General features: G+C 38.5%; 2 protein-coding genes across 3 annotated transcripts; both read right to left on the bottom strand.

The window, feature by feature from the left end:
• Window positions 1-5,281: 5,281 nt before the first annotated feature.
• Window positions 5,282-11,412, bottom strand: LOC137179640 (CD209 antigen-like protein E). Its single transcript, XM_067584470.1, has 5 exons — window positions 9,982-11,412; window positions 9,719-9,826; window positions 8,736-8,890; window positions 7,467-7,570; window positions 5,282-6,220 (listed from the first exon to the last, which is right to left on the bottom strand). The coding sequence occupies exons 1-5, from the start codon at window positions 10,094-10,096 to the stop codon at window positions 6,076-6,078; spliced, it is 627 nt and encodes a 208-aa protein (XP_067440571.1). The 5' UTR covers window positions 10,097-11,412; the 3' UTR covers window positions 5,282-6,075.
• A 95-nt stretch (window positions 11,413-11,507) lies between these two features.
• naf1 (nuclear assembly factor 1 homolog (S. cerevisiae)) lies at window positions 11,508-20,264 on the bottom strand. 2 transcript variants are annotated; one of them, XM_067584468.1, is made up of 9 exons: window positions 20,177-20,264; window positions 19,075-19,334; window positions 18,821-18,965; window positions 16,881-16,974; window positions 16,712-16,794; window positions 16,447-16,607; window positions 16,229-16,280; window positions 13,361-13,448; window positions 11,508-13,118 (listed from the first exon to the last, which is right to left on the bottom strand). In XM_067584468.1, exons 2-9 carry the CDS (start codon window positions 19,332-19,334, stop codon window positions 12,733-12,735), a joined length of 1,269 nt encoding a protein of 422 aa, XP_067440569.1. In that variant the 5' UTR covers window positions 20,177-20,264; the 3' UTR covers window positions 11,508-12,732. The 2 variants fall into 2 exon arrangements, with proteins under 2 accessions (XP_067440569.1, XP_067440570.1); XM_067584469.1 differs by lacking the exon at window positions 20,177-20,264 and adding an exon at window positions 19,988-20,157.
• Window positions 20,265-23,120: the final 2,856 nt, after the last annotated feature.

Below are 23,120 nucleotides of genomic sequence, written 5' to 3' on the forward strand. Positions count from 1 at the left end.
TTGATTGATATGAGTGATGATGCTTCCATTTCTGCCCAGGCCAAAAATGCAAACCCCTGAGCAGCATGAAATTCTATCTGTGCTTGTGTTTGTGTGGGTCAGTGCATGTGGTCCAGGTATTCCTCATGTTGTGGGGACGTAAATCTGTTTACAGTGTCATGTTGTGGGGACTCGACTCTCTTATGGGAGCAAAAAGCAAGTCGCCTTAACATAAATCATTAATATTTGGGTGAAGACTTGGTTTAAAGGTTAGTTTAGGGTTATGTTAATGTTACGGCAAGGGTTAGGGTTAGGCATGTGGTGGTTAGGGTTAAGGTTACGATAAGTCTCCAAGAAATGAATGTAAATCAATGTAATGTCCTCTGAAGTGATGGAAACACGACTGTGTGTCTGTGTGTGTGTGTGAGGTAAAATGTGTATAGTAAGTAATAATTTCTGTTTGTCAGTTATGAGAAATCTCAGTGAAGATGCATCACTATCACAACCATTCTGGTAACACTTTATAATGAGGGTACACCTCATATACTTAAGTAATACTTAACTAATGCATGACAATGGTTTTATGCATGAATTAATGCAGGATGTTTTATAAATTTCTCTTGCTAAAGTCACTATAACTTAATGCGATTAGCTCACACTTAATAGATCATCAGTTAACTCACAGTTACTTCATACATTATTGATATGGTACCAAATTAGCTGGATTCCTCTTATATAAAAGATTATTTCAGGACCATACATTTGCTCAGCCTTTCTTTTGACACATTTAAACGTAATGGGTAGAACATGAGTTGTTTTTTTTAAAATTGTATTTGTGTTGTTGAAAGCAGTGGAGTGTAGCATGGTAGAGAAAGATGCACTAAAACCAAAATCATGTAGCAGGTAAATTGACAAATTGTAGGAGAATTATCAGACAACTGTGTGTTGTAGGCCTAACCAATAAACTGACAACTGAGCATAACAGACACATTAAGTGTTCATCTTCACAACTTTTTTTCGAAAATGATGCAATTTATTAACAGCAAATAGCTAGTAGCTTGTTCCATTTATCAACATAAAAACAAAAAAATCACTTACACTGTACTGTACTTACTTAACGGGAAGGGGAAGACTGTTCCAAAGCTGAGGGGCCATAACCGAAGACACACGGTCACCCTTGGTTTTCAGTCTGGTCGGTGGAACAGATAAAAGTTTTTGATTAGCTAATCTTAAAGGCCTGGCCAGGCTGTAAGAGGTTAAAAGTTCTTTAATATAATCTGGAGACAGATGAGCTTCATATTTTGAAGAAGAAATGCAAGTTCTCTGGCTGAGAGCAGTGAGGATATTGAAAATATAAAATATAATTAATAATAAAATATAAAATATTCTACATATACTGAAAGCCTTTCCAATTAAATCAAGTGAAATAATTTGGAGCATTATCATGACATTTCTTTAAAGCAGCATTCTTTTTTTTTTCTCTGGCCACTTAGGGGCAGTACAACATAAATGAAAACACAATATTGACATTATTATAGTGAACAGTGTCTATTTACTTATCATGTCTCATAGATAAATACAATAGAAAAATGATCTTAATTTAGGCATTACATTTAATTTCAAAACATAATTTGCTCACAACTTTGCACTATATATACATGATTTCTGGGAGACAGGGTTGTATCTTTGCACAACAGTGAGAACATTGATCTCATTCTGAATTTTAAGTGCCTAGTACCACCTCCACCTACTGCTAATCTACTCGTCCATAAACAAGACGTTCTTGCTCAAGCTTCTTTTCCACAGGGCATCAGCATCACTGGGCCAGTGTTGAACGTTATTAAGCATATGAACCTTTCCTTTTCTGCTCTGATTACTTAATAATGCCTCTCTCTCCACTCAGGTTCAACAGCATGAACAGCAACTCAGGTGATAAAAATCTGACTTCCATCACACTTCCTAATTTTGGAGGGTGGTTCTACATTGCTATTGCAGGAATTGACTGTACTCTTGGCATTTTAATTAATGGATGGTCATTCTGGGTGATTGTTGCTGGAGGGTGGAGCCTCATTGAAGCGCAGTGCCTGACCCTCAACACAGTCATCTTGAAAATAGTCTACAATCTCAGCTTCACACTGGTGCTGTACACATATTTCAATGGAAATGCTGCACTATAAGCATTATTCTTCCAGCATGGTACCACTCTCTCAGCTCGCTCTCTGCTCCTCTGCTGTATGTATATGGAGCGCTACGTAGCAGTGGTCCACCCTGTGGTGTGGAGAGTGGTTGTGATGAATGATAGCAACATCCAATCCACTTTACAATAGATACAAAAATTAAAACGTAAAGTCCCCCTCCAGTCAAAAATATGTTTTGCTTATTGTTCCATCACTCATATGTTTGAGCTTCTTTGTGCAGAATGATGTATGTGCAGAGTTTTCACATTCATCAGTTGAAGGGTAGAGTTTTACACATGTACATGCGAGCATGACTGATGACATCACAACTTGTATGCACTTTACAGAAGTGTGACTTGGAAACTTGAAGCCTCCAGTGCACATAGACTGAGAATGGAGACATTTTGTTAAACTTTACTAAGTTAAATGTGTATTTATATGTCTTAAAGGGGATCTTTAAGAATATACTGTAGTTTAACGAGGAAACATTTTTATCTACTTAAATCACAGTGGTTAACTGATGAATTGTCTCAGATGTAATTCTAGTGTTTATATGGTCTAAACAGTTAACTGCTGAATTGAAAGTTAATGGTTGGATATCAATCTTTAAAGAATAATTCCAGTTTATTACAATCCAGGTCTTTTTGTTATCATTTCTACTGGTTGTGATAAAACACTCACAAACGTCATTGCTTTGATAACTACACTACAGTACTAAATAATTATAAGCCTGGAGGGGATCATGTGTTTGGTCGTGTGTGTGTGTATCTGTCTGCAGCTAATCTCACATACTACTTGACCCATCAGATTAATATTTTTTGTGCGTATTTTTGCCTATCATAAAGCTTAGACTTTCCTCTTTTCAGCAGTCCTCGTCATTTTATGATATGCATTATGACATAGCAAAAGGCAATTCCGATAATCAGCCAGGCTAAAAATGAGTCTGTTGCAGGCCACATTTTGGCCTTTGTCATGGCTCAAAAACCAACATCCATAGAAAAGTTTGGTCTCATTTTAAACCAAAGTTTCTGCTAATTATAATAATATAATATAATAATAATAATTCCATACCCGATATGTTATGATCCACTAAAGTTAGGCATGATACGAGATGAAGAAATCCCAGTTTCTGTTTTCTTCACCACCATCTTGACTGTACAGACCTGGCAGAGATCTGCACTGTACTGAGTGTCTAGTTAAACAATATTTAGTTTTTTTTTTTGTATTAGTGATCATAGGGTAGGGGGATCAAGTTTCAAAATCATTTCAGATACAAACAAAAGAAATGAAAAGAAATGGTAGAAAAGATGAGTAGAAGAAAAAGAAATGAAAAAAAAACAAGGGGCGGGCGAGGGCATCACAGTGTTGGTTTGGTGTTGATTGTAATTGATATCATCTATTATATCTGTTATTCTTTCCATACCAAGAAGATTTAAAAATTGAAGTAAGTCAGTTATCTATTGAAAAACAACTTGACATTGGACATTTACAATTCAACAAATTCAACTGGATCAGGTTTTTAGCCGTATAAAGCCAGGTTAATACTTGACACAAGGAGTTAGTGGGAGTCTTGCTGTAGATAGCTTTTAATCACCTTGTGAATTGGTACTTGGAGTCTGAATGCTGAAATTGGAAATGTGACAGCATAGGGGATATTTAGCAAGCCTGTTGTAAATTACCACCAGGCATGCAAACATTTGTGTCACTACAATTTTTAATTTAATTTATTTACTAATGTAAATGAGCCTGATCTGAACCATGATCTGATTTGCTTGAAGTGCCACTATGTATGAGCCGCTGCTGTACTATTAAGGCGTGTGTTGCGCATGTCTGGAAAGGAATGGAGCTCAAACAAAATGTTTCCTGCTGGAATAGGCCTATCATTTGAAGAGAAGACAAGTTTGCAACTACAAGCATGTATTCATGACAGAGCCAGGCTAGCTGTTTCCAGTCTTTGTGCTAAACTAAGGTAACCAGCTGCTGGTTGTAGCCTTATATCTAACAGACAAACATAAGTGTGATATCAATCTTTTTTAACCAAGGAGTTTTTGCTACCTAAACCTTCCCAAACATACCTTTTGGAGGTAGCAGATAATAGAAGAGTCATATGTCAGTCCCTCCAGGAAATTGCGATTTTGTGATTGCAATAATTAACGCAAATTCAAGAAATTTCCACAGTATTTGTGAGAGCTTGCAATTTTGCTAAATTACCACAACTTTTCTGCATGAAATGGCCAAATCAACAGACTGCTTGTGATTTGGATCAATCAGGGTGTTTGGTGTTGTGGTAACTTACTTTGCAGCGCATTCAGCAAGGATTCAGGCACATTGAGGTGGAACATGGACAAATCTAACTGGCCAACAAAAATGATGGTAATAGACCAAGCAAAATTGTTCCCAAATGTTCCCAAATGAGGTTTGCATTCATTTAGTCAAATGAATACAAGTTGATTCCAAGGCTGTGGGAAGTAGGGGTGCTGAGGGTGGTGCAGAACCCCCTGGCAGATGGTAAAGGACCTGCACGTTCACAACTATAAACTCTCTGAGACCCGCGGGGCTGTATATGAGACTGTAGCGGGCTCAGTCATGCTAGCTTGTTGGGAAGGGGGCTTAATAACACTTAAATATTGGGTATGACTGGAAAGCTGAGACTCAACTGTCTTCATGTGTGAAGTAGCCATTTCATTGTAGTGAGACTTGTTTGAAACTTGACCTCACAGTATAAATTGACCTATTGTGACCTCTAGAATAATCACAGACTCAAGGAACTTCATAACAACAAACTACAGATCAGGGCATTCAGAGGATTTATGGCTTTCCAAGGTATATAGACAATAAGGGGGTTTCTCTTTCTATATAGTGTCTGTGCATTTACTTCTACAATGCAACAATATAGTGTACTCTCCAGGTATAAAGTGGAGGCCTAGCCTTATTTAATTATATAAAGAAGCATAACTAAGCAAGCCAAACAGTGTGGTATGTAAAACATGGCACATTTCTTTTTTTATCTTCTTTTAACACCTTATTTCAATACCCCCCAGTCCCCCACTTCAGAATTTGTAAGAACAGTTAATAAATGGTTAATAACACTATAGGTTAAACTTGAATAACTTGAATAAAAATTCAATAATAAAGATATTTTAATGTTGACTTTACAGCCTGACAGCGTATTACAAAGTGTTTCCTGTTTACACAACATGTATAGCTCAAGTACTATACTTAAGCACAATTTTGAAGTACATACATTACATTTCAGAGGGAGATATTGGACTTATTACTCCACTATATTTATCTGACAACTATAATTACTAAACTTTTCAGAAAAAAAGCAATGTCTGCTTGGAGCTCCCCAAAAATGATTTTGTATGTACTATAGCTCCAGCCTGTGGTAGATGTGATCGGTGCAGCTAACACAAAATAGCATCTTGCCAAATGTTTTGTTAGTCTTACTACTGCATAAGAAATGATGAAAACAAGTTACACATTTCCTGTGACTTCAGACAGTTTGACAAAGTCAGTTTTGTCTGCATGAAGATATCCCTTTGTGTGACTGGGTCTGCAGTGACAATGCAGCAAAGATATTTCCATTTTGGAAGCTCTGTTCATCTTGGGATGACCGGTGCATGATGATGGTTGGAAAGAGGTCATTTCAAGTAGGCTACAGTAGATAATAAGTAGATGACAGTGACAGTTCTGAGAACATTACATTTATTCTAAACTATCCACCAAAATCAGTTTCTAAATGGATGTGAACATAAAATAATCCATGATAACTGAAATACATAGTTTTTGGAAGTTGTTGAAGATGTGTGGGAGTATTGTGTGGCAGAGAGTCACATCATCATGTTCCAGAGTTGAATTCATAGGTCTCATCAAGCTTGCAAAATGTCATCACTCAACTAGATATTATAACTTAAGACTACGACAGTATTTTCTCACAGATCCACCGGGCTCTGGCAGTACAGTTGAAGTCATTCAAACCAATGAAATCCATCATTGTACGAAGATCACCACAGTCTTCTCCTCCATATGCTCCATCAGGCTGTCCAGGGGCCCACTGCAACCTACAGACATAGCAAAGCATGCTGATGCTGACATACACTGTTCAAATCAACATGACCAGCAGGGCATTCTGACAGGTATAGTACAATGCCATATGTGATTTTCACAACAGCCATGCTAGAATCAAAATTCATGGCAATGCATCCAGTTACTCACTTGAGACATTTCACTTAAAATCACAAATGTAAACCTCATGGAAGGACTAGAGGAAAGGTCAGTGGACCACCAAAGTCTGTAGGGTTAATCTTCTGGAGGACATGAATGTCTGTACAAAATTTCATCAGAATCAATCTTATAGTTGTTGAGATATTTGAACAAAGTGGTGGACCGACTGAAACCAACCCTGCCATCTATAGGGCTACACTGATAGCATGGCTAAAAACCTGGGATATGGTGATGATGATTGGTTGATAAATACATTAGATCACATAAAGGGCTTTGTTGATGATAGAATGTAACTTTCACAAAATCACAGACATTTTCTGTTTTTATTGCACCCTAATGGTGTACTTTTGGTTTCTAGGATTACTGACTACTAACAGCACTTGTCCTCTCAGTCCTCTCATCTGTAGGTGTTGAAAACAGGAAGTTTACTGTCCAGATTCTTATAAATATCAAACACAGATAACAGAAGATTTTCTTTAACTTGTCATTTTAAGTCTGTTTAGGAACCCTAGTATGCAGAAATCTTCAAATACACCATTTTTAGAATAGGTGAAAATAACATATTTATACTTCATGCAAAAAACTGAATGGTTTTGGCCCAAAACTGCATGGGATTAGCATAGAATAAAGTGGATATGTATGTAAAGAGGAGACTCGTGGGTAACCACTGAACCCATTTTCATTCAGATATCTTGAGGTGAGAGGTCAAGGGACCCCTTGAAAATGGCCATCCCAGTTTTTCCCTCACCAAAATTTAGCCTAAATTTGGGGTGTTATTTAGTCCCCTTCCTGACAAGCTAGCATGTCATGGTTGGTTAAAATGGACATCTTAGATCATCTAGTTTCATATGATACCAATATCTTCAATATACCAGTATCTCACTCTTACTTTAAAACTGAGCCCACTACAGCCTCTGAAAGACAGTAATGTAGGTTGAGGGCGCAGGTCTCTGAGGGTTAAAGACCTCAGAGCTACCCAGCAAATAAAACAGAAAAAGATCATTTATAATTATAATGCAACAATTCCACAATGCAGTTATTAGCTTTTAGGCTAATATACAGTATGACTAGGAGTTGTCTCACCCGTCTTTGTTCACTGGTGTTCCATCCACCCAGATCCAAGTTCCCTCCTTCACTCTGTCAGTCATCCCAACCCACGCTGCCATGGTGAACCCAGTGAGAAAAGCCTGTCATAAAACCACATGCTCATAAACAGCAGATTCCAAAAACAGAAGACCAAAATGCACACCATATCATTTTTCAGTGTTCATGTAAATCTATAAATGTTTCTGTATCATCCCACAGTGTATTTGTCAGAATCAGATCAGAATATTAAGCTAACAAAACATAATCCGGTTCCTCGGACCTTCTCCCACACTATTTCTTCAAAGATTTACTATTAGACTCTTTCTCAAATGATGCTTGTCAGAATGAATACTTCAGTTACACTTGACCCATGTTCATAAGTACTTTAAGGAAGCAATAGTTCTCCTTTAAAATCTATCCTTAAAACCCTAAACAACTTTTGGCTGAACACCAAACTTTCTGGCCAAAATGTAGAAAAAATGTAAAAAAACATAAAAGGCAAAATTGAGGACTGACAGTGGTCAGTCTTTTAGATGTCGGTGTGGATTTATCATCACACATCTCAGTCCACAATCCTCCAACATCACTTCTTACTGAAGAAAGATTTGTAAAAAGTGCTGCAACCCCTGGATTTTTACAAGAGCTCTGACTCATTATAAACTGTCCAAACTTCAGCATCTGGACTTCTTACAAGATCCAACAGTAGAGTGCATAGAACCTCAGTTTTAGCATCTTTGCATTTGCTGCCACTGTTGTTTGAGGGTTGACCTGATTATAATGATCACATTTAAGGTTCAATTGATTCTTGATTATACTACTAAACTCCACTCTGGGCGGTTTCAGAGGAGACTGGGCTTTTGCAATCAGGGGCCTTGACTTTGGAACATCCTGCGGTAGATCATGCAAGAACGCTACAATGCTGGCATGTGCATTTTGGGATTTTAGGTTTGTGTAAAAGCATGAAGAGTTTTGGAATTCTGTGTTTTAATCTGGCTGCTGCTTTTAACAGTTTGCAGTTGTGAAAGGACTTTAATCCTAAGAGACAGGTAGGAGTTGGCGTGGTGGAAATGAAGGCACTGATAACTCTCACAAGTTTATAAAATGACAAATCTCAGATACACTTCCAATCTGACGGAGATGACAAATTTTTAATAGAGGACTGTACAGTATATTTGCATTATTTGTATTCTGTCCAGCATTCTGTATTTGCATAGACACCGCACAGCACACCTGTGTCACAAGCGTTCACTGAGAGTAAAAAGTTACCTGTTCCTGTCTGCTGTTGATGATGACAAGGTCAGCGTCTCTCTGCAAACAGTACCGCCGGCTGTCGTCCCAGGTCCTCCCCTGTGAGGAAATGTAGTAACAACTGGAGCCAAACATCAACCAGTCCTGCGGGCAGCTCTCCACCTCTGTCTCACCTCCACACAGCAACACAGAAAGCGTGTCTCAACATAACATGTTACAATACAGAACATGTAAGACAAAACAGTCTCATGATGCAACAGAGAACAGGATGCTGCAAGTCAACACAATGTACATTCATTAATGTGGGTGAAGTATGTTCAAAGTTCCTGGGTTTAAGCTGCTGATAATGCAGACAGTTGACGATAATGCCCAGGTTTTGACATAAGAATATAATTTCAACATCGGTTAACAGTTTTCTGTAACACTTTCTTTTACAGGTTGGTAATTTGAAAATAACAATGTAATTTGGAAATAACACATTGAAAATAACAATGTAATTTGGTACTAAGTAAATGGAAGTATAGATGTGCAAAGATACATTGCTGACACAGGCATTTGAGTTACGTTTGCTGTATTTAGTTTATAAGCAGTTGCCCCTCGTAGGGGCTTGACAGATGACTGCCCAAAACTTAATTCTGATACACAAAATTGTTTGTTTTTGTCTTATCTTTGCTTCTTCATGTAAAATACTGTAGTTTCACATCTTCAGGCCTCTAGAAATTCAAATGAAACAATCTAAGAAGGAAAAATCGCTCTTTGATATTGTTGCTCACAACTTTTAGACGTGCAACTATGACAGGGGCTTCGCAATGAGATATTGCTTTGTATTAAGGGGTCACAACAATAAAAGGCTGGGAACTACTGCTGGTGGTTAAGCTAGCAGTTAATTATTTGGAAGTGTAGTAATTAAACAGTGTCTCCATTTTCTCCATTTTATAAGTAGTCCAAAAAGAAAAACGTGGAGCTGAGGGGAACTGCAGAGTGTCTGTTTATCTAACTACCTTTATCAGTGGGCTGACTCAGAGGAAGTCTCAGAATGATGTTGAGAATTGCTTGAAGAACACACAGCAGCCCGAAGCTCACCAGAACCACTCTGAGATATATAAACTCTGTACAACACACACACATACACACACAAAGAAAAAATAACTAAAAATACTAAAATAATCAAAATGTTAATATATTTACAGTCTCTTATAAAATATTGTACAACAAAATCAAAATAGAACCTAACATATTATCTCATGTGTCCCGAATCACCTACTTGACTTTGGAGTCTCGTCGGCAGTGGTGTCCTTGCGTTCAGATTTGGGGAATTCCTCATATTCACCAACTTCAAAGTCGACCTCAGACTCTCTAGAGTGAAAGAATACAGCCATGTTGAAGCAGCTGCAGAGACAAGGTGTGTTTTGTATGTGGTAGTGTGCAGCAAGAACTTTTAACACTTCCACTTCTTCCTGTCCGTCATCAGCCCACCTGTCATGCGTTAGAGGAAGTGTTGTCCTGTTACATGTTGTTTATGTCATCTAAGATGACGAACGAGACTGAATTTGTCACAGGGCTTTATTATTTTCTCACCAACACTTTATTTTATATTGCATACAATAACAATGACTTTTTTCAGGAGTTGTAGGAAGATTGAAATGTTTTGTCTACTTTTTTGTTCATTAATGGAGGGATGTGTAAAACATTTTTAAAAAATAGCATTATGATAAAATACACATTTTAACATTTTCAAGTATGAAGGAAAAAATGATATTAGAAGTGCACTGTTGGAGAAATGACTATATTATTGTATTAATACTTTCAATGTCTAGTTCGTTAGGAAAGAAGAAATAGGAAAGGTTATCTGAAGTACAAGATACATGGTGACCCTGATTCTAAGAAGTAATTTTTGAAAAAGGGGAACTTAATGCAAGAACTGGAAGCTGTACAGTACAGGCATGACATCATCTATGTAATTATTAATAATCTTGCAGGAAATGGGTGTCTGCAGACAGAGAAGTGTGACTGTATATGAGGTGCTTGTTGTGACGGTGGAGTTGGGTGGAGGCTGAAAGTATTCAGTGTTTGTGTGAGCTGTTCCTCTTGCTGCAGAGCTCAGGGAGCCCGTATGCATACAGTTTAGTGATTTATTAAAGAGAGTTGGACTGCAGGAAAAATACTGTCTCAGGTATTTAATTACCTTTGTCACCTAACTAGACAAGCTGATATATCAGCTACAATGACAAATTTCACAGGAACAGATTATTTGTCTGAGATTGTGAAATGTTACATTCTGGGCTTGTGTTTATGGAAGTCCAGGGTTGACTATAGTAAATTGAAATAATTCAAATTGAAATTTCTCATTTTCATTTGCAAAATTAAAACTCAAATAACATGTCAGTGTCCTCCAAAGCATCATTCTGAAACTTTGTAGTTTGACAAATTCATAAATATGCTACCTATAAATCAAAATGAAAATCAATGTTTTTCTGTTTGAATGACATCACGATGAGGCATCAAATCAAATCATGATGTCATTCTAGCTTTCCTTATTGCCTGTGTGACCTAGCCTGATAGCTTCTACATTTAAATCTATGTGGAAGAAGACATTGAATCTCAGGACAATAAAAGTATACTTCAGCAAATTAATGAAAACATTTGTCTCGTACCAGATTCCAGCATCAGTGTGTTTAGAAACGTCTTGTTGAGAAAAACTTGTTGAACAGCGAACAGAGCAGCAGCTTTACACAACAGTGTGACCGAAATATGTTGCACAAAGAGTGCATCACAACACTGACATACATCTTCCACAAAGACATTTATTTCCCATTGACGCAGTTCATCACATGGTGCAAATGTTAACATGTTCATTTACAAACAGCTCCGGTACAAAAAAATACTAGTAGATATAAAATATATGAATTTCAGGGTTCATTTCCAGCTGAAAAAAAAAAAAAAAATCACTATTTGTACAGGAGTTAGATTTCAGTCCAAATATCTCATCACTTAACACATCTCAACAAATTACATCAATTCATGGCTGAAATCGCTCAACCACAACTGAAAATTATTATTTTTTAACAAATCCTGGAAGAGCTGCAGATCATGTAGCTGTAAGTGAATTCAGATGGAACAAATGTTCCATTTTTCTCCAGACCTGAAAATCATCATATCACTCCTTCATCGTTTGCAGATGACTTATGTAGACAACAAGACGCTTCAGATGAGACACACTGGGATACATATAAAGAATGAGGCAGTATATTTTTTTCAACAGAATTTTTTTGTGTATTAATTAGACAAAAGATCTTCCTGCTCCATTTTCAGTCACATTAAAAGTTACTCAATATTTAGCAACTACTACACATTAGACTACATTATAAAGTCATGACTCTATCGATATAACATTATTTCATTGACTTTTTTCTCAAATAATTTATTAACCCAAAAATGAACGCAAATATAATTTGTCTATTGTGTATATACACAAGCCTTCAAAAATATAGAAGGCTAGAGGTTTGCAGGAAACACAATGACACGTTGCTCTTTCACAACTCTGTGCCACCATTGAGGTTCACTTCACAATGCGTCTCTAGTGATTGCGTACTTGTGTGTGTGAGTAAGTGACAGTAATCCTAATTGGTGTGTTGCTTGACAGTGGTGTCACAATTGCTTGGATTGTACATTTTGACTACTGACTACTGCTCCAACAGGAAATCTAATAACGTCTATAGATGTGGCAAAAATACAGCTTTATGACACATCAATAAAACAAATCAACAAATAAAAAATACAAATTTAACTCATAGTTGTGGTTGGTCACTGCACATCACTTTAAACATAAACGTAACTTAAGTAAATATTTATTTGTAATCAATGACTGTGCGATGCTAAAAAGCAGAGCCAGTTATTGGCACACGAGGGTGATTTGTCCAACTGTCCGGTCTGACAGTCTACAAAAAAGATGGCATATTCTTCTGACAAGAATAAAGCAGAATATAAACTCACCAGCAGAGTGAGTGTTGAAATATCACTGAGGTGGGGGAGGAGGAGGGGGGAGATCAGAGAAGGGGACAGCGTTTGGTGGCCAGAGAGGAGAGGAGAAAGACGGATTGAAGAAGGATGGAGGAGGAGGAGGGTAGAGAGGGAAGTTGGGTGGGGGAAAATGATGAGGAGGGAGTGGAGGAGGGGGAGGATATGGGCAGGGAGGAGGGAGGTACATGGGGGAGATATTCATATGTCTAGGTGGCGGGTGTGTGTGTCTGGGTGGAGTGTGTGTGTGTCGGACTGGTGGGTGTTTGTTTCTCGGGTTCTGGTGCCTGAACGGAGCTCCTGCGTGTCTTGGCGGGAAATCCTTGACGTCATGCTGATGCTGCTGATGCTGCGAGGTGTTCTGGGTAATGTGGGCGGGATTATCTGGACGCAAAAAGAGAGATGAAGCAATGTAAGAAAAAAAAAAAAGTTGAGATGGATGGATAAATGTGTGTCTTATTTGAAAGGAAATTATGACTTTAAACTTCTTTCACATGCATCCAAACAGGTTTTAAAAACTCATTCTGATCACACATATATACATATGGAGATGCATTCTTCCTAAACTAAGGATGTTTTCAATAATTATCAACATCCAGGACCTCTGTGTCTGTGTGAGTGAATACCTGTTTTGTTATTGTCCCTCTTCTTTTTGGAGTTTTTCACTTTCCTCTTGGCTTCCTGCTCTTTCTCATCATCGCTGTAATCTAAAGCCTGGACAGAGAGAGAGAGAGAGACAGAGAGAAAGATATTGAAAGGCTCTATCAGCAGAACACATCCACTAGCTTCCAACAAAAATAGACCGCTGATGACAGGAGAGGGTTGCACTTCATTCACAGAAGACAAGACATCAATTTTGAGGCATTCATTATTTCACTTAAGATATTAGAGTATCATAAGAGCACCCAAAGAGTGTGTACTGAATCTGTGGGGAAATGTTCTGCATTGCATTTAGTTGCATTTACAAAAAACTTATTGGCTAGATAAATAAAACTGACTTTATTGTGAAGAGGTCTGTTTGTGCATCTCTGCCAACAAAAGCCTTTAAAACTGCTCTTTCCACTTAAAAATTGCAGTAAGGAGTCTGAGTGGGTGGAAACCTGGTGTAATGTTATGCCGAACAAGTACTAAAACTTATCTGCACAACTCCATTCACCTTGGATCAAACCAGCTGCAGCAAGGTGAAAGGAGTTAAAGGGGACCTATTACGCTTTTCCTTATTTTCAGTCATATATGTAATGTTACAATGTCGGATGTTCATATGAAACGTGGCCAAAGTGTCAAATAATGAGGTAAACGTATGTAGCAGTAATCCCTGTGAGGCCTTAGGCCGCATTCAAACCAAATCAGGCCTTGCGGTGCACCACCACAGTGTTGTGTGGAAGTGTGGGTCTATTTATTTATGTTCTAGAATGCAACCGCTGTGAAACAATCAAAAAATAACACTTTATTGATCTGATTCACTGGCTTTCTCGCTACCTCTGCTCCCTCTCTTCATTCAATCTCTCACACGCTCCACCACAGCTGTGCTCTCCCTCTCTCTCTTTTACTCGCTGGCGCTCTCAGCACTCTCGTCTTTTTAAAATGTGTAGGGAGGCAAGACAGCAAATTCTACCTTTACTTATACATTATCAAACGAAGAGAAACATCCTCCATTCTTCCTTGTAACGTCTTTGTCCTCCCTCGTCTTTGTCCTCCTGTAGCGTGACGTCGAGATGTGTTTCTCCTGGATCAACTTTCTTGCCACAGGCCGGCGTGGCACCGCTGTGGCCAAACCCCCACCGCCTAAACACACTACTCCCATTCAAATGGCCGCAACGCCTGATTTGGTCTGAATGTGGCCTTGTGCCCTGTGTCCACCAAAGCTTTTTTTCCTCAGCTGAAAATGCCAGGCGCTCTTCTGAAAACACCCAGTTGGGAGCGCTTCAGGGCACTTCGGAGGTGCAGTGTTTTTTCAGCTGAGACGCTTTGGTTGCTATGATACGGAATCCGCGGCCACACATTTCTCTGTTCTGTATTTCTCTGTTCAGTGTGTTCAGGTTAGGCTAACCCATTGTTGCTAACTTCGGAGCTAACCACCTTCCTCCCCCTTGGTCTTGTGAAGCTGCAGCATTTATTAACTGACACATTGTAGTCTGTACTGTACATTTACTGCCAGACTGACAACTTACTGCTAACCTTTTCCTTTGCTGCACTCGCATCCACCATCACTTTTCTGCCGCTCGCTCTCTCACTTAACCACTCACTCGCTTACGCACTGCCCTATTCCTTAAAAGGAGTTACACTACCTGCAGCTTCCCAGGCAATGACACAGACTATTATTTACACGCTATTGATTTCCGAATGAATGGTGGGGCCTGGTGGGGGTTCTCGTTGGCCTGGCGGCCCGCTAGGCCTGTACTATTATAGGGGAAACACCGGTCTGTCATGGTCCAGTAGTACATGCCCTTCCCTGAACAACACCACTGGAAGAGGACTGCAGGAGACTTCCATAGACTAAAGAACTTGCCCAGCAGTCTGGGAGCAATTGATGGGAAGTATGTTGCAATACAGGCCCCATCATCAACAGGCTCCATGTATTACATTACAAAAGGAGCTTCTCCACCATCATCCTGGTAGTAGTTGATGCCCAACTACTTCTCCTCTCCAGTAGGTGAAGTTGAATGGTAGCATTCTGTCATCCAATGACTCTTCAACTCCCACCAACATCAGGACCACCACCATCAGTACTCTCTCTTTTAAGAGCCATCCAAAACCTTTGAAAATTTGCATATTTCCTGCGGCAGAGTTGTTTTTTTTCTTACACTAACAAGTAGTCTAAATCAAGAAAAAATAAATTACCTGAAATGAAGAATAATTTTAATCATACTATTTTAATTATCAAGTACAGATTCATGCCGGTTGGTTTTTGTGGTATTTTCTTCCGCCCCTCCTCTACTGTGACTGGACGGTTGGTTGAAAAGTGACAGTGATGAGTGGAGTGTTTCATCCAAAGTTAGATATTTTTCAACTCTCAACCACCAGAAAAAAACCCCAAAACACTCAGTGCTCAGCGCAGAATAGACGCCCAGCACCTCGCCACATTGCTGCTATTTGCAGCATAGTATAAACACACGATGCTCCAATTGCAAACAATTAAAAAAAATAAGTTGGCCTCGGAAAAAAAAACGCTGTGGTGAGGCTATACTGAGGGGTTGCAAAAAGGGTCAGTATAAGATAAATTAGGAGTTTTTCTGAGCTGTGAGTCATGCAGATCTACTCTAGTGGAGTCCAAAACTAAAAATATAGACTTTGAAATGAACATAATTGGAATGATCAAACAGGCTCATGCTGAAAAACTGGACATATACTGGATAAAAACGCCACTGTGTGTGTCTGCCTCTCTGTACACAAAGCCTAAAAACATCAGGCAGAGCAAGGGACAGAAAGAAAGCATAGTTCATGAGGAATTTGGTTGTTTCATTAAATACAGCAGAGTCTGTCTGTGTGCTTACCTCTTCTGGTGGCTCTTGGTCATTTTTCCAGGATGCATCAGATCCCTTAAAACTGAAGAAAAAAGTATTTTCAATACAACCTATTGGCCACCTTCAGTCAGAAAGAAACTTCAATACACCAAAAGCTGACAACTATTTAACAAATGAACTGTAAATAATCAGTATATTTGTCTAATTTTAATACTCTTTGCAATATGTGTGTATGTGTGTGTACTCACAGTTTAAGCTGTTGTGTGAGGATATATCCTGTGTACTCTTTAATGGTCGGTGCGTAATAAACAGTCTGTCCCTCTGTCAGCCTCTTGCTGCTTATCTGTTCTGCAGAGTTAAAACGCAGAATATACAGTGGACTGGACACTGGACCGAACACTTCAAACACCTGAGACACAAAGACAAGAGACAGGACACAAATAAGCAGATAACATTAAACACTTCTTCACACACAAATGACGAAGGTGGCGTTACACCTGCTGCTCCACGCACCTTGCCTATAGCCAGCTTATCAGATCGAAAGATGATGCTGTCATCGGTCAGAGGGGGCGTGTCTTTCAGAGACTGGATGATAACTGCAGACATAGAAGAGCGGTTAAAGACAGAGCTGACAAGATAATAAAATCAGATGTTGAAGTGAACCCTGTGTGTGTTCATTTACCCAGCTGCTGTAGAATACTAGAGACTGTTCCAACTGGCTGCAGTTCTGCGTCTTCTGGTAACGACACACACACCTCCTCTGCTGCTGGCAGCTCCTGCACACAAATATTATGACATTGTCAGCTTTTGGTGTAACAGTTAATCTGTTCACAGGGTTTTGAGACGTCACGCCAACAGGAAAAGAAACACCACAACGGGCCCGAATTGAGTAAGATGTTTCTGCAGTCTGTGTGAGCTTGTGGTGAATGTCTAAACATTAGAAATGAACAATGTTTGGTGAATCTGACTTGTGTGGAAAATAATTACCTCAGTCAATCATGTCTGAATCTAAATATAAACAAGACAAAAGGTATGTTTTACACTAACACTGATATTCTCATCAAAGGTGAAAGGATTGACATAGTCACTGATTTTAAATATCTTGGTGTGACACTGAATCCAAATTTGAACTTTAAGAAATATGTTAAAAAATTGTTCAAACCATAAAGTACAACTTAGCAAATTTTAGACATATTATTAATTGTCTCTCTTTGGATGCAGCCAAGATATTTATGCATGCTATGATTCTTTCCCATTGGTCTTATTGCATCACATGTTGGGAGCAGGCTGGAGAAACAGCTTTAAGACCTCTTGAGTCCTTGTACAAACAAACTGTAAAAACTCTGGACAAAAAGCCATCACTGTAGGGTACTGGAGAAATACAATTTACTGAGCTTTGACAATTTTAGATTATTCTCAAATTTGTGCCTAGTTTATAAAATTTTAAATGGTTTGGCCCCTCCACCACTATTTGACTTAGTGTGCGCAGTATGTTCTATTAGATCCTCCAGAATATCCTCTACACCAGATGTCACACTGCATTTGGACAATCAGCTTTCTCTGTGAAAGCCACAACTCAGTGGAATGTCCTACCTGATGATATGAAGAGCTGTAGTTCAATCAGTATTCTCAAAACCAAATTAAAAAATCTACTAAAAGCTACTCAGCTCTGTAACCACTGAATCTAAATTTCATCTCATGTTCTTCTCATGAACACAAATAATCTTGCTTTTAATTTGACAAGCTTACATTATTCATTTCTAGATGACATTGTGGGTTTATGTGATGTGCTGTTGTGTGTAGCTTTGTATTTTGTATAATATGTCCTGTGTGTTTTTGGCTTTGTTGTTGATGTTTAACACTGTACATGGTCACAATAAACACAATACAACAACAGAATATGTTAAAGAAATATGAGTCATGTCGTATTCCATGATCTCCTGTTTATGGTTCACTATAATTTTTTCAATATATATATATATATACTGAATAAGAGCTCCAGTGCAAGGACAGAGAATATTGTGCTTTGCTGTATTTAATAAAATATTGTTTGATTAATCATTACCAAGGTAAATGCGATAATTGTGTTATTGATTTTAGCCCTAAACAGTGATGTATTGTATTCACAGTAGTATTGAAAATGAAAGCCAGCTCTGGTCATGTGCAACCTTTTCTTACTGTTTTCTTGACAATTGTACTTTATACTGTATACCTCCACTTTGCTTGTGCACTGAAGGTTCTCAGAAAAACTACAATTTCATACTAGGGATAACTGCAATATCTCTTTAATATGTCTTTCCTCACATGATGTTATATAGTAAATTATAGCTAAGATGTTTGGGAAACCTTTAGGTTAGGCAACTATTCATAAATCACAAAATGATTTGGAGTATAATTTTCACATTCCACATCTGACTGAAAAAGGCTTAATATCATAGTTAGGAAGGGAAGTGGTATAAAACGGAGGCTTAGCAGAAATTATTTAGGTTCTCTTCCCAAACATCACCACAGTGGAAAAGCAGAACATTACTGTTCCACTAAGATTTATATACAAATCCACTGACTCCAGTTACTGTTCTTCTGTCCTTATCAACACACACAAACGCACAATCACAGACTGACCTCAAGCAGGACTTCATCTCTGGTTTTGATGGGGGCTGGTTGGCTGAAACCCTCATCATCTTCCTCCTCAAGCACGAGAGCAGATGGAGAAGAGGAGGAGGAGGAGGAGGAAGAAGAAGAGGAGGAGGAGGAGGAAGAGCTGTCACTGAGGACAGGAGAGGAAGGAGCAGAGTCAGTTTTCATTCTTTTGCTTTTTTCACCCTTTTGTCAAATTGTGTGTATGTGTGTGTGTGTGTGTGTGTGAGTATAGATACCTGTCTGAATCTTCTGAATCGCCGTCATCATAGTTCTCTGTCTTACACACACTGACTAAAGAAGGCATTGCTGCTGTTGAGTCTGTATGTACGTCACCCGGTTCCTTTGGATGCATTTGTGTGTTTGATGACGTGTCTGTGCTGTCTGGTGTTACGATCAGATGTTCTAGTTGTGTGCTCACGGTAACCTCCATCTCCTCTTCCTCTTCCTTGAGTGTTGGTGATATCTGTCCATTCTCCTGTGATAGCTTTTCCTCCATCTTAAATGTACACACATTTTAAACCTTTACAGATAAGAGTGTTTATTCACTGGAAAATTCAGTGTTAATACACCGGTTTCAGTTTTAGTAATGTGAATATTTGCTGGTTTTGAAGGCAACGAACAAGTGTAAAAACTTGCAAAGAGGCAGGAGAAGTCTGACAGTTTATTCCATGCTGGTTTTTTAAGTCCTCTATGAGAGAAGAAGGAATATCTTTGGATTAAGGAGTTTTGGTCGGACAATACAAATGATTTCAATGTCAACTTCGCTCTGGGAAATTGTCATGGACATTTTCTCTGGCGTTATTTATTTACATATTACCCAATAATTAAAATAACTAGAATTCAATATAATGGTGTGCTGTTTATACAAAATGGCACCTAGCCTTGTAATACTTACTGTAAACACTTAATGTAACACTTACTGTAAAAATTGATTTACAGGAAAGAGCAGATAACACTGCCATTGCAGTGCGGAAAAAGTAGAATAAATGGGCTTTTAAATTAAAAAGTAACGTTACCTTTAGACTACTATAACACACTTTTCTCAATTAACTGCAAAACTATGTCACAACTGATATTAATTCCCGTACAAAACTACAAACGTCAGTGAAGTCAAGAAGTCAAAAAGGTAGAACAGCACGCAAAACTTACAAGAAACGTTAACTGCGGTGTTTCATTACAGCCACGCTAGCATCCGTCGGCTAATTAGCTAACGAGCTGACTGGGGCTAGCTGAGTTAAATTTAAGTAACGACACTGCTGACTTGTGTTTGAGAACCTTTTTCAGCAAAAGAAATATGCAGCTTGTAAGCAAAGTAACAAAGATTTATTGAAGGAATACCTGTTCGTTTGTGAGGCTACTGGATCCGTGCTGCGAGGAGCCTCATGAAGGTCCAGACCGGCGTCAAGTTACCCAACAAACCAGAGCATTTCCGCCAGCTACCGACCTTCAAAATAAAGCCTTAAATGGAAAATGTGTAAAAACCATAGGCTTCTTTGTTTTGTCATTTTCACACCCTTTATGAATAAACGCATTCAATAGGAGTAGGATACAGAATTATGTATAAATATAAGATAGTAAATCAATATTCGGTGAAACAATTATGAAGTACTGTGTTTTAAATATACCTGTATTTTGTTTTGAAGGCAAAATGCTTAAGTTCCGGCGGCTATTGTTTCTGTCTGCGAGTATTGACGCAGCTAATACACCCATGAGCTATCAACAACACGTGGGTTATGTTTTTCCGGATGTGCGCAAGGTTGTTGCGCACTTTAAAGGAACTGGCGTAGTGACAGAAACACACTTTATACAGTATATACAGAATGTCAGCACCTCCCGTGTTGACACACACCCGGCCACATTTATCAATAGAGTCTAGACACACATATAACACCTGACAGAGCAGATCCTGATCACTGATTCACTCTATTAAAGTATTTTTCCCAAACAAAGAGTAGGCCTTTATGTCTGTTACTTCAGCATGACCTCCATCCAAACAACTAGTCCTTCAATAATAGGCTGGAGCACCACAGACACACTATTGATCTCTCAATTGCCAGATTATGGTCTACACGCACAGAGATAGTAAACATACAGTATTATAAACAATATCTCGTGTATATTTCTCTATTTGCAGCTAAGATTGTGTGTAGTCGATTCTAATGGTAGGCTATTACTAAAACTGAAAGTGGCAATAGTCAAATAAATACAAATACCTTCAAACTGTACATGAACGGTACAGGAAATTTTCAAATCCTTTAAGTAAAGGTAGTAACAGCACATTGTAAAATGCTCAATTGCATATAAAAGGCATGCATTCAAAATCTTACTTCAGTAAAAGTTAAATCAGGAAAATATGCTTGTTTATACTACAAAACATATAAATAATCATCAGTAATATTGGAATAGTGATCATTGTTGTTTTTAGCATCTTGTAATGTTTGGTCAAATAGAATTTGTAGATTATGCTGTTGCACTTTTGCTCACATTGGAAGTTATTATTGGAACATCATCAAAAAAGTTAAAATGTATCAGTGTACCAGCATACACTGTAAATTAGAAAGTACAGGACACAGATAGAATTTCACTTCATCATATGACCAATAGATGGCAGCACAACACCGTTTGATTAATTTAGGCCAGTGGTTCTCAAAGTGGGGTCCAAAGTGGAAACGCTTGGGGTCCTTGAGGGGTTTCCAGGGGGTCCCCAGCAAAAAGAGGAATAATTTATTTTCGCTATAATTCCATCCATGGTCTAATCTGTGTCAGTGTAAGGGTCCTTGATGTGAAAAAAGTTTGTGAACCACTGATTTAGGCTATGATTAAAGGGGGCGTGTGTCAATGTAATGTAGTGTAGTGAAGACAGAGAGGGAGAAAGAATTTCATCCAAAGCAGTGACTTTGAAACCTTTCATAAAATAAAACTATTTGATCTGAACCAACATCATGTGATATTTGAAATCAAATATCAAATCTGCTTTGGAAAGTTAGTTGGTTTTGGGGTTTAAGAGTTCTAATTAAATCATGATTTACATTTACACAATAATCCTGGAGTGCATGAACAGTGTTCCTCATTGAGCTTAAATGATCGACGATCCTTTTCAGCGAAGACTATAAAAATAATAAATGATTCCATAAGTTTGGTGTGATCCGTCCAGAACAGAAGGCAGGCAGGGAAACTGTACACTGATGGATTTTGTGATGTGGAGTGTGGGTGTGTTTCTGTGTGCCTGAGCAAATATCCTAATCCAGAAATGTGTTAAAACCTTTTGTTTTTATATGGTTTAAACCTCTGAGCTGCCGTCCCCTCCACCGCTGCTGAAATGTCTCAGCTTTCAAAATGTCCCTCCATAACCTTTCCTTGGCTGAATGTTTGTACAACCAAATGCTCAAAATCCTGTGAGGAAATGGAATTTGTAATTACACTCACCCCTGACGCTTATTTTCGAGCTCTAAAATCCATTTTCCCATATGGTGTCAGTGTCACAAATGCAAAAATGCCTCCTGTGCAAGTATGTTTTGTAATTAATGAGAAGATTTCAGAGCACAAACCTGGCAGCAGCAGGGTCAAATAAATACTGCATAAAATCAGCTGATGCTGGCTCCTAAATGGGCATATTGTTACTGAGCTAATCAGCTAGCATCGGCTCAGTGCCACTGTTTTAACTGTTCAAAGCCGATTCACACATCAAACAACACTTCTCAAGCGTCCCAAAGCAGGACCGATTTGCTCCAATCGGTGTTGCTTTTGAAGATGAAATGACATAAATGGCTCCAGTCCCCGGCTCTACGTCAGCACTGGGAGTAATTATAAATGAATCCCAATAGGATTTATATTTGCATGCACCACAGGAGTTGAGAAATGTGCTATTGTTGTTGGTGTGTATGACTCACCTCAACAGAATGTTTCACTGGAATTGTACTGGTGTTTGAATCCAAGTGGATGGGAAATGGAACATCAATACGAGTCATGGAGGTACTCCCTCTGATATTTCCTTTGTTACCATTGTATGAACCAGGCCTTAAACTCTGAGTCCCATTGTCTCACATGGCAAAATAGAAAACAGACATCATAACTGAGAAATTCCTAATGTGCACACTCAAAGAAAACCTTGAGAACCTTTGTTTTGCTGCACAGAAAACAATTCGGCTCATTAAACTCAAGGAGAGTTTATTCCAGATATCGACTCTAACACTGTGTCGTCAATGATGGTCCACTTTACAAAGCTGTTCAGTCCATCCCACCTGTTTTCCTCTGGGTTACACAGCTCTAAACTGGATTTTCT

This window comes from Thunnus thynnus, chromosome 3 (assembly GCF_963924715.1).
Source record: "Thunnus thynnus chromosome 3, fThuThy2.1, whole genome shotgun sequence".
In the NCBI taxonomy this organism is placed as follows: domain Eukaryota; kingdom Metazoa; phylum Chordata; class Actinopteri; order Scombriformes; family Scombridae; genus Thunnus; species Thunnus thynnus.

Bases quoted from the DNA above. Each gene is read 5' to 3' on its own strand.
- LOC137179640 (XM_067584470.1), bottom strand. From the start codon at position 10,096: ATGGCTGTATTCTTTCACTCTAGAGAGTCTGAGGTCGACTTTGAAGTT. The intron at 8,891-9,718 runs GTAGTTAGATAA...TGCTGTGTGGAG, and splicing joins GAGTCAGCCCACTGATAAAG to GTGAGACAGAGGTGGAGAGC. The intron at 6,221-7,466 runs GTGAGACAACTC...CTATGTCTGTAG, and splicing joins ACACCAGTGAACAAAGACGG to GTTGCAGTGGGCCCCTGGAC.
- naf1 (XM_067584468.1), bottom strand. From the start codon at position 19,334: ATGGAGGAAAAGCTATCACAGGAGAATGGACAGATATCACCAACACTC. The intron at 18,966-19,074 runs GTATCTATACTC...TCCTGTCCTCAG, and splicing joins GATTCAGAAGATTCAGACAG to TGACAGCTCTTCCTCCTCCT. The intron at 16,281-16,446 runs GTGAGTACACAC...TTTTTTCTTCAG, and splicing joins CTCACACAACAGCTTAAACT to TTTTAAGGGATCTGATGCAT.